At 36.1% G+C, this 18,608-nt stretch overlaps 1 protein-coding gene across 3 annotated transcripts in view; it reads left to right on the forward strand.

Annotated features, from left to right (window-relative positions):
• The window catches only part of LOC135216064 (uncharacterized), a 146,793-nt gene that overhangs the window by 1,166 nt on the left and 127,019 nt on the right, over window positions 1-18,608 (forward strand). Inside the window, exon 1 of one of the 3 annotated variants that reach the window (XM_064251048.1) lies at window positions 6,964-8,103. The exons of 1 other annotated variant lie outside the window; for it this stretch is intronic. In XM_064251048.1, coding sequence (XP_064107118.1) covers window positions 8,038-8,103 — 66 coding nt within the window. In that variant the 5' untranslated portion in view covers window positions 6,964-8,037. Of the gene's footprint in view, window positions 1-6,963; window positions 8,104-10,694; window positions 10,968-18,608 lie in introns of those variants that run through there. One more of the 3 variants, XM_064251054.1, reaches the window with a different exon arrangement.

An 18,608-nucleotide genomic window follows, 5' to 3' on the forward strand; every position in this document is an offset into this window, starting at 1 on the left:
AATCCATCGTCTTCTCCTCTATGCTCTGCTTCGTTTGCAACCTCTAGGATCTCATTCTGTTATTCTTTTCGTCCATCTATTATCTGACATTTACATTACATGTCCTGCCCACGCCCATTTCTTTTTCTTACTTGTTAGAATATCCTCTACTTTAGTGTGCTCTTGTATCCATGTTGCTCTTTTTCTGTCTCTTAGCGTTATTCCCATCATTATTTTTTCCGTAGCTCTTTGAGTTGTAACTAGCTTATGTTCTAAGTCTTTAATAAGGCACCAAGTTTCTGATGCATAAGTTAATACTGGTAGGACCATCTGATTGAATACTTCTCTTTTTAGAGAAAGTGGCATTTTAATTTTCATAATTTCATTTTGTTTACCAAATGCTCTCCATCCTATGCTTAGCCTCCTTTTAATTTCAGTCTCATGTCCTAGGGAAACACTTACTGTCTGTCTTAAATACGTGTATTCATTAACAGTCTCTAGAGGTTCGTCCATAACTCTTATTTGTTGTCTCTCTGCATTTTCATTGAACATTATCTTGGGTTTACTTATATTCATTTTCAGTTCTACATTTCTGCTTTCTCTATTCAGATCTTTTATCATCTTTTGTGATTCCTCCCATATTTACTGAGTAGAACTATGCCATCTGCAAATCTTAAGATGTTAAGGTATTCCCCATTAATGTTAATTCCTACATTTTCCCAATCTAGATTCTTAAAAACGTCTTCTAGGCAGCTGTGAATAATTTAGGAGAGATGGGGTCTCCTGTCTAACTCCTGTCTCAATCAGAAATTTCTCATTGTCTTTATGTAGTTTTAGGACTGCTGTGCTTCCCGTATAGATATCTTCAAGTGTTCTAACATAAGATTAATATGTTCCTTGCTTTTGAAGGGCTTTCATTACTGCTGAAGTTTTGACTGAATCAAAAGCTTTCTCATAGTCGAACTCTGTTGATTTTTCCTTTAACTGGTTAATTACATGGATATGGTCAGTTGTTGAACACCCGCTTCTAAAACCTGCCTGCTCCCTTGGTTGATTAACGCCTAGCTGTCTTACTATTCTGCCTAATATGATCTTTGTAAATATTTTATGTATCACTAAGAGTAAACTTATTGGGCGGTAATTTTTTCTGGTCTTTTGTGAATTAATATAATGATAAAGTTTTTCCAAGCTATAGGTATAGAGCATTCTTGCAAGCATTTTGTCTTCTCTTGCTGCTTTGTTTCTTTTCATGCCTTTTAATGCTTTCATTACTTCTCCTACTGTTACTTTTGGTACCGGCTCAGGTGTTTTATTATTTCTATCGACAAACTTACTTCCTATACTACCACTGTACAGCTATAGAAATCCTCAGCAATTTTTATCTCTCCATCTCGTTTGTTGATCATATTTCCATTTTCATCCTTTAAAGCAAATATGTGTTGGCGCCCTGTTCCAAGTCTTCTTTTCAGCAACTTGATGCTTCTTTCCTTCTTTAGTGTTTCCTCAATTTTGGTCTCATTGTGATTACGAATGTCTTGGGTTTTTAGTTTGTTTATTGTTTTCGATAGTTCTGCTAGTTTGGTTTCGTCTCTCTTGGATTTTACCCTCATTTCCAGCCCTTTCTTTATCAAGTTTTTGGTTTTTTTTCTTATAGTTTTCCTTGATCTTGTTTAGGAACTTTTCCACCTATCTCTTGTGCTGATTCCAATACAAATTTTGTCAAGTTACTATTCATGTCTTCTTTACTTGCTTCCATTTCATCATGAAGCTGGGAGTATCTATTTTGTATTGATAAACTAAACTCATCAGATTTTCTCTTATTAGAGGAGTCTTTATTTTCTTTCTTAAAATTAGTTTTCCTCTTTCTTTCTTTAGAAATAGGCAAATCTACTTCTCACCATTCTGTTACATCTTTAACTAAATTAACTTTTTCACTGAGAATAAAATCTATTTCGTTTCTCCGTTTGGGCTTCTCGACGTCCATTTTCTATGTTCCTTTTTATAAAAAAGATGCTCATGATTTTTAAATTGTTTCTTTCAGCAAATTCTACAAGCATGTCTCCTCTGTCATTTCTTATGCCTACTCCAAATTTACCTACAGCTGACTCTCTTCTCTTCTTTTGACCTACTTTAGCTTTGAAATCACCCAAAACAAATGTAAATTGAGTCCTATGTTTTTTCAAAGATATCTCTAGATCTTCATAAAAGATTTCTATTTCTTCCTCTGTATGGGATGTTGTTGGTGCATACGTTTGAATGATTTTCAGTTTGTACTTCTTATTTAGTTTGATAATCAATCCTGCAATTCTATCATTAATACTATAAAATTTTTCTATGTTGCCTGCAAGATTTTTATTAATAAGTAAACCCACTCCATTTTCTTTGTTCCTTTCATGCCCTCTGAAGCAAAATATATGACACTCTTTTAACTCTATATAAGATTCCCCAGTTCCTCCAATTTCACTCAATCCTGTTATATCCAAATTTATTTCTTTCAGTTCTTCTAGTAACACAGCCAGATCATCTTCTCATTCTCTAGACATCTAGACAGAGTCCTGACATTGTACGTTGCAAGGTTCAGTTTCCAAAGTTGAGCTGTTCTAGTCCAGAGATTTTTAGCACACCTTGCAGTGGGACGTATCTGCCGCCATCTTGGTATTCATGTCTGGGATTTGGCCACGTTTCATCGCCACGCTGACCACTGCGGCGGATTGGTGATGATGGGAGACTTTGGTCTGATCATTCACAGCAAACCAACCTAGTGTGGGAGGCCCTGATTAGTGCAACTTTGCTGATCATGGCAATGCGCAAACGCTTTCACCGCATTAAGGTATCCCCACTCAGAAAGGATACACACACACACACACATACACACGCACACACACACACACACACACACACACACATATATATATATATATATATATATATATATATATATATATATATATATTACTAGGAAATCACAAAAGTAAGAATGTAATTTTGTTTATTAACTGAAGCCACTGGGAAAGCTTAAAAAAGAAAAGACAGAGTGCCAAGTACTTTCGTATATTTAACACATCTTCGGGGCACAAAGTAATACAGAACACAAAAACTAGTGAGGAAGAAAGCTCTCACAAAAGCTTGTTGGGGTGTTGAGTGGTAGGGGTCTGAGGAATGTTCCAAGGGGTCCTCAGGATGATGTGGGGAGGAAGCGTTGCTGTTCAGTTCACTAAAATTTGTGTGCAAAATTGCAAAATTAATAATGTTATGACAGTTACTTTAAGCAAATGTAAGCATTTATGTTGAAGATAAGCCATTAATAATGATTCAGTAGCAATTTTAGTACTATATATTATACCCTGAAAACACCAAGAGGGAAATTATCGTAATCAGGGGTCCGCTACATGAGTCATTTTAATGAAAAGGGTCTACTGCACAAGAAAGTTTAAGAAACAATGGTCTAGACGAATGTTGTTTCTGTTTGTAATGGCCTTATTATACAAACTTTTAATTCTTTTTCTTCACTTTGCTTTTGTGAGAGCTTTCTTGCTCACTAGTTATTGTGTTCTGTATTACTTTGTGCCCCGAAGATGTGTTGAATACACGAAAAGTACTTGGCACTCTGTCTTTTTTTTTTTTATTTCTCAGTGGTTTCAGCTAATATATATATATATATATATATATATATATATATATATATATATATATCTATATATATATATATATATACATACATATATATATATATATATATATATATATATATATATACATCTAATAAAAGGAGCCCATAAAAACACCAAAATGTAGAGAGAAAAGTACTATATTTCAGAGACTGCTGTCTCTCTCTTCAGGTATATGAATGAGAAAAGTTTACAGAAAAGGTGGTATTTATACCAAGAGATCCGTCCACAAAAAGCAAACGTCATTTTCTACCGACCCCCTAAAGACAAGACCAGAGACACACCCAACAATAAAATAAAAATTCCTCACCTGGAGACGATTAAGAGAATAACCCACACCCTTGGGAAATCCAACCCTTTTGCATTTACCTACCCAAATACCTTAGCCAAATCCCTGATTAACGTCCAACAAAAGACATTTCCCAAAGACTCTGGGGTATATGAGATCCCATGCCAGGACTGTGACCAATCTTACATCGGATTTACAGGTAAATCACTTCCCCAGAGATTAATACAACACAAACGGTCAGTTAGGTATGGACAACAGAACTCGGCTATTTTCAACCATATAAATGAACATAACCATAGAATAAACTGGAATTTGTCACGTGTAATTTATAGCAGCAACTGCCGGTACAAAAGTCAAATGATGGAATCGGCCTTAATAAAAGAGAAGCAGGTAATGAACATCTCAAAAGGGGCGTGGATCTCAGATGTCGTCGACCAAGTGTTCATTCAACCAACGCTTAAGAAGATTAAAGGAAGATTATCAGCGGGGGTGACCTAAATTGGCTTACTTGTGGACGGATATCTTGGTATAAATACCACCTTTTCTGTAAACTTTTCTCATTCATATACCTGAAGAGAGAGACAGCAGTCTCTGAAATATAGTACTTTTCTCTCTACATTTTGGTGTTTTTATGGGCTCCTTTTATTAGATGGAATTCTGTTGTTACAGAACATTTTTACCAGTCATATATATACATATATATATATATATATATATTCTCTCTCTCTCTCTCTCTCTCTCTCTCTCTCTCTCCTGGATTGCTGCGTTCACTGTTCCGTCGGAATGATCGACTTCTTTTGTGTTACGATCTTCATTGTTCTATTATTTTATCATAATGAAAATTTGCTGAATTTTGTCGGAGCTGCTAAAACATTGTCCGAAGAAAAGCTGAAATATACATCCTGGAGATACTCACATTCCGAGATTCCCTTAAACACAAAAAATTTCCATTAAACGAAAATATGGACAGAAATATGAAACCGTTTATCGTTTGTTGATTTAGCTTCGTTACTGTGTATCTAATGACTAGTTCTCCACCTTGTTGAATATATTAAAAAGCAGCCGAGGAATGTATAAGCAGAATGAACAGTTTGTGAAAAATATGCTTGCACTTGTGACATTTGGATAGTTTTAAACTAGTTTTTTGTGTATATATGTATACCAAAGCCAAAGCAGTGACTTTGTACTTGCAAATAATTATCTGTGTATTACTTGACCCTTGACCGAAACTGTGCATTTAACGATGTTTCTATTGTAAATGTACAGGACGCCATTTTGGATACTAGACAGTGGTGCTCGGAGCGGACGCTGGCTCAGATAGCATTCACATAATGTGTGAATGCATATGATAATGCTTTCATATGTAGAATACTCACTTTTAAATTGCCAGTTACATATAAATTATTTATTTGCCATATTCAAGCAAAATTATATCATTCAAGTGCCACATAAAAAGCTACATAGTATTTAATTGTGCTCAAATAGAACTGAAGACAAGATTTACGAATAAGACTGTGATTTATGGTATGATCATTACAAAGTGTCATAATATTAATTAAAACAAACTAGAAAAACTCACGACGAAATTTACGAGAAACTTTCCAGTTTGGTACCAGTTTTGTAGATTGTAAATGTGGTAATATGGGGTTAATTGACCAATTAGATATTACGTTTCCAAAGATCACGTAGGAACGATGAGACACATCTCCCTATGGAGAGGATTTATTCAGGACTAACGGATACAAAGCGTTTGCAATGTTGACCCTGTTGACAAAAAAATGCATGTCGCAGATTACAGCAATACCAACTGTTGCAAGCTCACAACACACTCCCTTAATCGAGACCCTAATTCCCATTTCCCTGACACATTTGACATCACTTTGTGAACTTAGACCCTTAGTCAGTACATCAGCCAACATATCCTCGGTTGACATGTGGCACAGGTACACTTTCTCCAGTCTACACTATTTGCTTAAATAATGATACCTAACATCAATATGATGTTTGGTTCTGACATGAGAGCCTTCATGCTCAGTCAACTTCAGTGCACTCATATTATCATTATACATCAAAACTCTTCCAGATCTACTACATAACTCAAAAGAAAACCTCAAAAACACTGCCAACTTTCCAGGCATGGGTAATCCCTATGTACTCCGCTTCAGTACTCGCTAATGCTGTCACTTCCTGCTTTCTCCTCTCCCAACTAATAGGACCATTTGCAAAAGATGCATCACAAAAACCTGTCACGTCATTTTCAGATATTAAATAATTAATTCCAAATTCAATAGTTCCTTTTAGATATCTGAAACTCCTTAGAACAGCTTGCCAGTGTTCCTTACCATAACTATCACTGAACTGACAAAAATAATTCACGGCGTGAGCATGGTTCATACTAGACTGTTTGAAATCAACTCGAACTAGAATGATATGCATTTTCTCGTACCAACATATACTTGCTTGTTTGAGCCCATTCACTGCCTTATTCAGTTTACACACTTCATCATTATCGGTTACAAAACCTTAAGGTTGGCACATATATATTTCCTCTTTTAAGTCACCACTGAAAAAGGCTGTAGATAGTATGTCAACATAGTGAATTTGCATATCAAGGTTAACAGAGAAAGGAAAAGTCTCTGCGTACTATATTTAAGAACTGGGGAATAGGTGTCTAAAAAGTCAATACCATATTTTTGTGCGCTGAATCTTTAAAACCCATTTACATTTTATAACATTTTTACCAACAGGCTTCTCAACAAGATCCCACACATTATTTTCTAAGTAAGACTGAATCTCTTCGTTCATAGCTTTTTTCCAGTGAATACTCTCCTTGCCTTCAGGGCCTGACTAACAGTATTTGGGTCTAAGTGATCATCAAGCAGCATTTTACAATACACAAAGGCAGTATACATCTCAAACTCAGGAAACTCTGCTTTTTCTGTTTCTCAGTGGGTGCCTCCTATTTCGCACATTTTCATTAATTTCCTTACCTGCATTTCCCCCTCAAAGTCATCATGTTCAGTATCACGGAACTCACCTTCTTCCTCATCAACAGGAACTTCCTCTAAATCATTTCCCTCGACCAAATCAGCCACTAGAGAATAAACAACATCACTTACATCTGTCACACCCTCAGAGCAAGCACTAAACTTATCTCATCAAACCTGACACTAGGCTCAACAGAAATACCCTTTGGACTATCAGGATAAACAAGCGATACCCTTTACTCTCTCTGCCATACCCAACAAAAACCAAACACTTGCTTTTTGCATCCAATTTGTCACCTCTAACCTGCTTAGGTACATGCACATATGCATTACAACAAAAAACTCTCAAATTAGAATATTTCTCAGGCAGGCAAGTGATGACAGTATCCAAAACCATATCCTTTTCCCCAGCACACAGTCATGACCAAACTGTCATATTCACCAGGTAATCCTTGGAATATCATGGCTATCAGGTACTGGTCCTTAACTTCTCTCCCAAACTTTTCATTTCTTACCCCAGAGACGTGATGTGTGCAATATAACCCGCCATATCACTGGAGTCCTGAAACCTTGCCTGCCTCATGGCTCGACCCAGATATACGTACCGCTAATGACCTTTGGTTTCAAACTTCCTCTTCAGAGCTTCGAATGCCTCTTTAGCTGTTTTGGCACTGTTCACGTACTGATGTATAAGCAGTTGGTGGGAGTTTGGCAATCATTCCCGTTCCAGGCACTGACAAAGGCACAACATAGACGAACAGGAAGTTTTTGAAGACCCAGAAATATCTGGACCTGATATTAGACAACTTAGATGATCCCGAATTAGTATTGGTCATTATTACTATGCCCTGTCGATGTTAAGAGTAATGAAAATACTGCAGGAGCGAAAGTGCAAGAAGCCAAAAAGATGCAGAAGAAGATGCTGGATGCGAACCTACTTACAAAGAAGAGAGGAGAAAGAGTACTACGAAAACTTGATGACAGAATTGACAATTGAAACTCCAGGACTATAGGTACCGGAACTTGATCAGGATTACAGAGGGCTTTTCAATGAAATTGTTGAACGGATCTCGCCCTATGATGAAATCATGCACAGCACGAAGTCTGACAGCACATGAGCCCATCTTTGCCTTTGGCATACGATATAGCTATCTTCACAGCAGTGTCACTCGTACTAGATGTAAGTACTAATTTATATATCAATATACAATAACTTTTCTGTGGCAATAATAAGAACAGTTTTCTTTATACCTATGTTTATTCAGTACATGTTATCTGTTGAAGTAAGAAGGTCAGGCTTAGTAAAGATTACAGAGGTGATAAGAGTCACGATTGAGAGAGTATGGGCAAGTGTTGAGGATGGATGACGAGGAGGGAGTGAGGAGGGTTTGGGAGGAACCTCTTAGAGGAAGAAGATCAAGAGGGAGGCAGAGAATTAAATGGCGAGATAAATTGAAGGAAGAAATGGAAAGAAGAAGTTTGGTGGAGGATGATGCCTTTGATAGAAGGCAGTGGAGGCGCATCAGGCAACCGACCCCCTCATGTAGGGATAACGGTGGGAAAGAAGAAGAAAGAGAAGTCACGGATGATGGCATGATATGTAGATATGTAATACACGAAAGAAACGAGGAGTGACTACCTATTGAAGCCACATTTAAAAAACCAACTTCCCTTTGGGGAAATGAAGTTTAAATGCTGCATGCAATTGAAGGAAAAAAATAGATGCGTTATAAGTAAATGTGGGAATAAAAAGTGGCTAAGATTGTGAAAGGTTTTAACAGCAGAGAGCACTTGTGCTTGACAAGGGCGTCATTGGTGGGGGGGGGGGGGGGGGGGGGGGGGGGGGGGGGGGGGGGGGGGGGACAGTGATGGGCGCTCGCCCCTCCCAAGCTTTCCTATATGAATGTATATTTATATGTATAATTAACATAAGGTCACTGTTCACGAAACAAAGTGTCTTGCTCCTGAGGTATCATTCAAAAGGAACTATTTTGAGATATTAGACAGATTTCTCTCTGAGATGGATAACAGATTCACACATAATGTGCCACTAATAGCAGCGATGAAAGTAAGCAATCGACTGCAATTCTAATAACTTTTTAAATTATAAGAAATATTCTACCATAGTACAGTATTATAAGGATATACACATTGATGAAATCCTTCTAAAAACCCAAATTTCTATAGCAAAGTCACTTTCTAACTAAGAATGAAAAGCCTAAGAATTTGTTTTAATTGTATGATGAACTCAAACCAACTGAATGTGCCTAATCAGAAATTCTTAATTGTTAAAATTCTCATCACAATCCCCGTAACTACTGCCAGCAATGAACGACTGTCTTCAGTGCTTAGTTTAGTGAAAACGCATCTACGAACTACCATGAAAAATGAGCGCTTGAATGACTTGCTTCTCATGGCCTCAGAAAAGGAACTTGTTAAAAACCTTAACTATGACATACGGGTTAATAATTTCACTAAATTAAGATCAAGGAGGTATCCACTAATGCAATAGATAATATTTGAAATGCATGAAGCATACGTTTATTTTGAAATTTCTATATATGAACCGTGTTAAAATTTTGTAGCATTTTATCTACACATTTTCCCAAGCTTAAGATCTTCCCGTTCACATCAACTTTTCTTGTTTTCCCGAATGACCCTTGTGTAGGTAGTGAGCTACATCTAATGCAAAATATTAAATTGCAGATATTAGGACCAATACTATGGTTTATAACTTGATTTGTCTAGAAATTTCCACAACCTTTTCATCTTCATTTAGTATCTCAAAATTTGATGTACAGCATTTTCTAAATAAAAATTCATCAAATTTTCCCTACCAGGGGCTTCAAATTACCCGTATTTTGTTAATATTTTTAAAAGTTTTCTAAGGGGGCCTTCAGCGGGCCCCCGGACCCCCCAGCTGGTTAGGCTCGCTTCGCTTGCCACCCGCTTAGAGGAAGCCACCCGCGCCCTTTTTGCCAACACCAAGGAAAAATGAAATGACGCCCTTGGTGCTAGATGCAGCAATAAACATACGAAACACAGAAAATTTACTTTTGTCTTACTTTCTTGCCTGGAGCCATGCATGTTTATATTGACGACGAATCACTGGAACTTATCTCTCAAGATGCCAACAGGCTAGCTGTAAGACATGAACTGCGAAAAAGCACTTTCGTATTTACAACACCTCTCAGCTACACGCACACGCGCGAGAGCACATGTGGCCATGTATAAAAAAAGGCCAGAACAACACTCTACGGGTTTATAAGCCATATTTCCGAGACGATGTTAGTCTCATCAAGACCGTAAATGTCATTGTAATGGGACTGTATCCTTTTGAGATTTACAACTCCATTAATAAATAGATTGGAGTTTGGATGTCCACCTCTATTTATCGCTGAATCTGAAACCATAAGTTCAAAATTAATAGTAAATTGCTTATTTTTCCTATGTTACGTTGCACAGCCGAAAACGTTGGAAAGTATATAACAACAAAAATAATACCCTGAATGCCCCCCGCCCCTTAACCTCTCTGGCTCTCGTAAGTGGCGTCATTATAATGACGGCGGAGCTGCCAGACTCACAACTGAATGACAATAAATTTTTTTTATGCATAAAAGACATGCCAGCATGTCTTCTCATCTCATAATACCTTACCTCCATAAATTGTGAAGATTAGCAAACACTGAACTAAGAGTTCTAATTCTTAAAAAAACATTAGGTAAAACAGTTCATCTGCTTTTAGAGCGTGGAGAGATGAGTGAGTCTACAGAGGTGGTGCGAGTCTCCCGTGTAACGTCTTTCAACCATTTATGTTTATTTTCAACACTGCCGCTGGTGAAATAGTTCCCTGTTTTAGTGAGGATAGGTGATGAAGTGTAAGGAAAACGAATGAACGAGTCAGTCTTGTGATCTAAAGAGCACTGACCCTCAGAATCTATAAATACACCTCGGAAGTGATGCTGTCCTAATCCATTGTGGCAGCCATCCCATCCTACATGCGAAAACACCAGGCAACGCTGTCTCCTTTAACGATTTGACTTGGTAAGGAAAACATGTCGTACGGAACGTTATTTGTATTTAAAATAATTCGAAAACGTTTGAGCTGTGGTGCAAGTAGGTGTGAAAGTGCCATAAGATTTTTAGTCGAGTATGCGAAAGCTTTTTGTAATCCTCCTGTCAAATGTACATTTTGATAATTACTTTTAAAGTTGTGGTATGGCAATAAACCGAGACGACTTGAATTAACACAGAGCATAAACCCTTCCCAAGGTCAACAACAATTCACAAGCTTTGAACTGACGTTGTAGTGATTGTGTTTTCTAATTTAGACAACAATCGCCTAAATGAAAAGCGCGCTTGAGAAACATCAGTATCCTAGGGTGAAAGCATCCTTACTTACTTTGGCGGCAATTTTGAATAATCACTCTCTCGGAACATGCAGCTTTCGACGTTGAAAGCCTTGTTACTTAGTATCCCATGTGGGTCTATCACAATCACTACTGTAGTTTCATATCGACTGCCAATCAATAAACTCGTGTGAACAGTCAGACAGGAGCAACCGGGATCCGCTAACCACTACACGAAGGGCGCCGAAATCTTTCGATTATGGTAACGGTTACGTTATCTTTCCCCCATAGAAGATAATGAGAAGACGTATGTACACAGTCCGTTAGGTATAAAGAGAAATTACGGCCTATCTGTCGTCAAAGCAGATATGCATCCCTATGCCATCCCCTTCTCTAAAAGCCGTTGCTCCTGGGCTTGACATTGCAGCGTTGTATCTCAACAGATGGTATTTATTTATTGCTTGTCACGTGATCATTTTGGTATTTTTGTTTTTGCTCTGTTTTGCTCTCACATCCGGGCAATTAATACCTTGGAGGTTATTTAGAGATCTTTCAACTTGTCGCTAGAAAACATAACGCTCGTATAAGTCTTTTCTCCCTTCATCATGGCTGGTGTGGCTGGGTAAACTGGAGAACTGTTAAATAATAGTTTGAAAAATGAACCATTCTCTCTCTCTCTCTCTCTCTCTCTCTCTCTCTCTCTCTCTCTCTCTCTCTGGGTGTGTGTGTGAAGTATATGCCACAAAGATTTTTCATTACATCGTTTCGGGTGGAAATTATCTGCCTGAAAAAGGAACTTTCAGTTGCAAATGATATTGCGATGAACTTTTCCGTAGTAGCTGGGAGATGATATGATACATTACATTGTTACAAATGCCTTTGTTATTTGCAGGTAGTAAATTCATCTTAATGCAGATTCTGCGGTCGTATAGAATCGTCAAGAATGGTGTAGGAACCTAAGCTTCTTCTTCAGATATATGTTTTGTCAATAAATAATGTTAACGAATAAAGAGACTGTAAAGTATTGTGATGGGAAGTCTAAATTTAAAAACAACGCCCGCCGAAGTCAGCGACAAGAGCTTGTTTTCGGATGTAATCTGCGTATTTATTTTTACGTTTCACATATTTAAACCACTTGGGATAAATTACACAAAGCATAAGAAAAACATGTCATTATAAATTTTCTTTGAATACCAGAATCTACTAAAAACATGGCATTAATAAAACTCGCTATTGGTGAAAACTTCCGGGGAGGTAAAAGGAACAGCCTGTGGCGGCCTGGCGGAAAAACTATCCCAGCTGACTGTTATAGCAGCAGTTTTTTGTAATAATATAGTTCGCCCTATCTCTTTCAGTTGATGATAGTCTTTCTTTGTGTCTTCGTAATATTTTGCTTAATGTTTTTCCACATTTCCATTCCTCACATAATATCTATCTTTTTTTTCTTTTCTTTTTTCATATCCCTTCTTTCGTTTCTGGGAGGTCCTGATATTTGCACTACTATTCCTTATCCTCTTTGGGAAGTGTTGGCGTGAAGGGAAGCATTTGCCAGTCTCATTAAGATAGTATAGAAGGGGAATAAAAAATACTATGTTTAATTTTGTTTGATATATTGTGAGCTACTGAACAGGTTTACAAAATAGGCTATTCTTGCTACACCACATACAATTTATATTATCATTATTATTTATTTACTTATTGACACAAGGTACAAAATATATTTTGTAATTTTCATATCAAAAAAGTCAAAATCATTAACAGAAATATAGATCTCCGTATTAAGAAAAAAGTACTGCCTAATTGTGTCCATCTTATCTAAATCAAAATGAATTTGTTTACAATGTTCAAAAACAAAATATACACAATAACACTAAAATATACAAAACATATAGCAACATTAAATTGTTCTAATAATGTAATGGTGGTTACATAAGAAATAGTACTAATAAATTAAAGAATGTTATTTGTAGAACCCTACATAATCAAAAGGAACTAGTTTTATTTAAACACACACCATTTCATCATCACTCATGCTCTCATCAGACTCTATACTAATGATGAATTGATCAAACAAATGGTCAAGAGCCGCATCTTTGGCTCGATAGTCAGTTCAGTTTTTCCCTTCACGTCTCATAGCATTTTGCCAGTGTTGTGGGGTTGCATGATTAATTTGCTTCTAGTATAATTTTTTCAACATTTTTCAAAGACTTGTTGCTTTTAGAATTTTTTTTTTATTTCTGTTTTTACTTGGGCCCAAATTAATTCGATTGGACTGAACTTGCATTGATAGGGTGGCAGTCTTAGCACTCTGTGGCCGTGATTAGCAGCTATTTGATCTATTCATATATCTCGCTTTGCTTATGAAGCTTGCATAGCTCGAGGAGTTCAAGTTTTGTAAGAGCAGCATCATGATCAATTTTATTTGACTAACCACTAAAGTATTTGACACTTTTTGTTGCTGATGGTTGGAACTTTGTTTAATATTTTAGAATGATATGGAACATTATCCATAGTAATAAGGGATTGATTATTGATGTTAGGAAGAAGCTGATTTTCAAACCAAAATTTAAATGTTTCACAATCCATGGATTCATGATAATCTCCCTTTGCTCCATTTTTTTTACTTAAACATAAGTAAAGCTCCATTTGTAAACCTTGACTAACCCCAGCATGTATGATTAAAATCATTGCTCCTTTCCCAGATTTTAGCTTAGGTCCTACTGTTCTGTCTTCATTTGTCCAACACCGTTCTATACTAAGATTTTGGTTTACCCACTTCTCGTCTAGATATACTTCTGGTCTGGGGTTTAGGCTTTCTCTGTTTCTTTTTATTTCTCCAAGATATTTATTCCTGGCATTAACAATGTCACTTCTCTCCGTTAAGAATTTTCTCCCACTCATAACTTTTCTAAAGCTAAATCCCATATTCCTAACTAATTTATATAGAAAACTCCTTGAACCACTGAAATTTATAGGAGGCTATTTTATTCTTTCTAACAAGGAGGATACCGTGGGTAGTTCTCCTCTCTCATAACAAGAAAGGCTCTTTCTCTTTATACATCCCCTTTCAAAATTGCCAACCTGATCTACAACTAGATTCTCTCTGTCTGGGATCGGGGGAGCGAAATATACCATCACATAAACTCATATTCTGTTCGCACTGTTGCAACTGCGGTGTTTGTTAAAACATTGGTCATTGTCTCAGACCATCCTCCATGAGCGATGAACTTGAAAACACTCGTAACCGTATTCCTGCTTTGACTGGTGAGGTTGGTGCCTCGAGAGTGTTGAGAGCAGGAGCCTGCAGTATTATTGACAGTGGATGTTGCCATGGTGTTTGCACTGCATGAAGCAAACCCTGTGAATAAAGTCTCACCTTAGCATAACTTGCACCTGACTGGAATACACCATTTCATAAAAGAATTAAAATTATCCTAATGTTTATGAATTTAGATAAAATGACCTAGATAGGTAGGCCTAGTTATTCATATGGTGTCCACATGCCAGCAAATGTTGATGGGCAAGAAAACTTTTCAGATACATCTTTTATAGGCTTTTGTGCTGAAGCCTTTTGTTATATCATTATGATAAATATGAAGTGGCTATCTTTTCTTTTACATAATAATAATGTACTTCCCTTATTATGGCTTTATTTCTTGCACACATGTCAAACTAGGTTAGCCTATGTCTATGTCTTACACCATTTTTTTGGACAATTGCAATAAATTTTGCTTATCTCTTCAAGGTAAGTAACAGTAAATAGTAGCTAATGCTTGATATAAGTTAGGCTAGGTATATATAGGCCTATGATGTAAGTCCGTATAGAAAGGGTTTGCTAATTTTGTCGTAAAGGTATAGATTCTATTAATAGCACTTTTCTCGGATTGAGGATACTGTAGAGTTCCATAAATTGCTTAAAAATCACAATTAACCGAATTAATAATTTCACCGAGTTACACCCGCGATACCCCTCCCTCCCCCTTCCATCCCCGCCTCGGTATTTGACAGTAGACGCCTATAGCCTACTAAATGTGGTGTATAGTACATTTTCTATTCAGTCACATATTCTTTTACGTCTCAAAAAATCCACAGAAACTCGTGTTAACCTTATATGTGTCCTGAACAGAACGCAAAATAAGAAAAGTTCTTATCTCGCATTGTCTACTGTAACTTACATGAAAGAGTAAGTTGTTAATTTCTGTGAAATATATTTTTATCATTAGTGTGCACCTACAAAAAGAAGCATGGAAACTATTAAATTGCAGATATAGCCATTAAAGTAATCTCAATAACATAATACTGACTTCAACACTTACATAAATCAGGAAAAAGCTGCAATGACATAAATCAGGCTGTTCCTTTTACCTCCCCGGAAGTTTTATTAATTCCGTGAGTTTATTAGATTCTGATATTCAAAGAAAGTTTATAATAACATGTTTTTTCTTATGCTTAGTGTAATTTATCCCAATTAGTGTTAAAATATGTGAAAAGTAACAAAATTATGCAGCATGCATCCGAAAACAAGCTCCTGTCGTTGACTTCGGTGGGTGTTATTAAATTTAAACTCTTTATTCGTTAACATTATCTATTGGCAAAACATATATCTGAGGGAGAAATTTAGGTAAGCAAATGAGTTTCGGTTCACGTTACTTAGTAATTATTTGGAAACAATGATGCTATTCGGACAAAATACTTGCAACCAATCAGCTAGCAAGAAACTTTTCCGAGTGAGTGCAAATGTGCCTCGGTAAAAAAAAAGAAAAAAAAAAACTGAGTAAAGTGTTACCACATATACTCTTTTCTTAATTCATGCAAAAACACCAGTTTTGATAATATAATCTCATACAATAGGTTATAACATTGGTAAACATAGTTATTATAGTTGTATACATAAAATATGCATCAAATATGTAGTACCAGCTAATATTTACCCCGGCGCTTATCTATCATAAAAACGTATGGCAACATTGCTCAATGAAAGCCAGCAGAAGAGCTGTCTTTAATAGACCTAGGTGAGGGAGTTGAACAGGAAATGGAAATAACCAGTGGAGTTAGGCAAGGGTGCACAGGTTCAACATCACTATTCAGATTGATGAGATATTTAATAATTATGAAAATGGAGGAGAAAGAGGCAGGATTCGAAAATGAATGAATCAAGATAGGGACGCTATTCTTCGCTGATGATGGGGTTAGTATTAGCAGGAAACAAAGAAGATGCAAAGAAAAATATAAAAATTTTAATAGATATAGGAAATAAATATGGGCCAGAAATAAATAAAGAGAAAAGCAGCGTCATTATTTTAAATATGGAGGAAAAACCTGGAGAGACTGAGGATATAATAGTGCGGGATAATATGACATATTTAGGAATAAAGATAAGCGATACTAGAAATTTATTTAAGTTGCAGAAAAAGGAAATGATGGACAAAGCACAGAAATTAGCCAATCTAACCTACTCGGTGATAGAGAAAAGTTGTAACGCAGTGCTTGTAGGTAAAACGTACGGGAAAAATATAGCTCTACCGTCTATCTTATATGGGACTAATATAGTTAATTTAACAGATACAGAAATAGAAAAATTTCAAAGAATAGAGAAGGAGTTTATAGAAAAATGTTAAGAGCTTATAAAAGTACAGTAGTAGCCACATTAAGGGGGGAGATAGGAGCATCTTTCATAAAAAAGGCAGAATTATAAGTGGTAAACTAAGTTATGGAAATGATACTATAAATGGACGAAAAGCTTTACTGAAGAAAATAATCATTGATACGCAAGAAAAGGAAAGGGAAAAAATGGTGGAAAACAGTGGAAAAGTACATGCAAGAAATTAAAATAAATTTTTAAAAACTGGAAGGAATGTCCAAAAAAGAAATTAAGGACAAAACCAAAATCTGAGACACAGTGAAGTGGAAAGAGGACATTAAAAATAAAGTGACCATAAATATATATAAGAAGGGGAAAAGGGAAATAAAAGAAGAAATTTATGATAAAACTTTTGCTTCGATACTTCTTTTAATTTTAAGAGTAAGACCCAATTAATTACAGCTAAATATAATAAGACACCAGAATGGGAACATCTTTTGTCCTTTTTGTGTGAATATGGAAGTGGATAAATTTCATTTTCTATTATATTATTTGGCTTACAGGGAAGAACGAATTAGAATAATTGATCTTCAGCAACCATATGAGAAAATTAAAGTGATATTATTGGAAAATTCCTATTTAAAGAACATAATGAAATAAAAAAAAAGGAGAGACCTTAAATCCCATGTGGAAGAAAAGACAAAAAAGAATTAAAGAGCATAACAAATAAAAAATACCTCATACTCATGCGACTAAGAGGAGCCGTTGTAGAGGCAAAGCCTCGACCCATACCCATCATGTTATCTCCCTGGCAATCAGCTGCTTCATTACATAATTCATGCAGAAGCACCGGTTTTGATAATATAATCTTATGTAATAGGTTTTGATATTGGTGAATATAGTTATTAAAAAGGTACTAAAATACGCAAAGCATATGGCAATCAGCTGGTTCAGTACATAATACTTCACCCCTTGAAATTACTTAACTACTCATATTGGCGAGGCATGTAGGCATTTAGTACATAAAGTAGATCAATAAAAGCTGAAAGTTGAGGATTTTTGTTACTTTCATTGAATTTCCGTGGCATCATTGCACCCTTCAGCATGCACAAATTTTGCTTTGTTGATCATATAATATTTTCAATGCAAGTTGATTTGTTCTTTGCTGCTTATACTATACATACATATTTTCTATGATCGTTTTGTAGTTTTGACTCAATGTTTTTGAAATTTACCTGTTTAAAGTCAGGTTAGGTTAGAATACAGATGGTAAGAGTTATGTTTGGAAGTATACATGGTGTGAGACAGAAAATATAGATTTTTATTTTAGGTTAGGTGGTTGGGTTTGGTTAGGTTATGGTAATTCTATGTTGAAATAAGTAAGAAAAAAAGTAATATCTGTTAATAATATCCAACGGAAATGAGTAGCAAATTCCTTTTAGTAAAAAAAAAATATATCAGAAAACATAAAATTTACCTTTAAGCACAGATAAGTCCTAAAGAACAAATTTACCATATCTATTGCAACCTAGGCCATGCACCGGTTTTGATGTGCAAATACTAGGAGGGCGGAGTCTCACGACGTCATCGCTCCAAATCACGTTCTGATTGGTTTTAATATCCGAGAGGTTTATTTTCTTCCAGACTTCAGGAATATGCTTCCTGGGTTCCCGTAGCTCACTTCCAACAGGTCAAATAACCTCAATTCTTCAGTCAGACGTCGCTTTTAACTTAATATCCCAGTGTCATTGACTT

The sequence above is a fragment of the Macrobrachium nipponense genome, chromosome 6 (genome assembly GCF_015104395.2).
Source record: "Macrobrachium nipponense isolate FS-2020 chromosome 6, ASM1510439v2, whole genome shotgun sequence".
Taxonomy (NCBI): Eukaryota; Metazoa; Arthropoda; class Malacostraca; order Decapoda; family Palaemonidae; genus Macrobrachium; species Macrobrachium nipponense.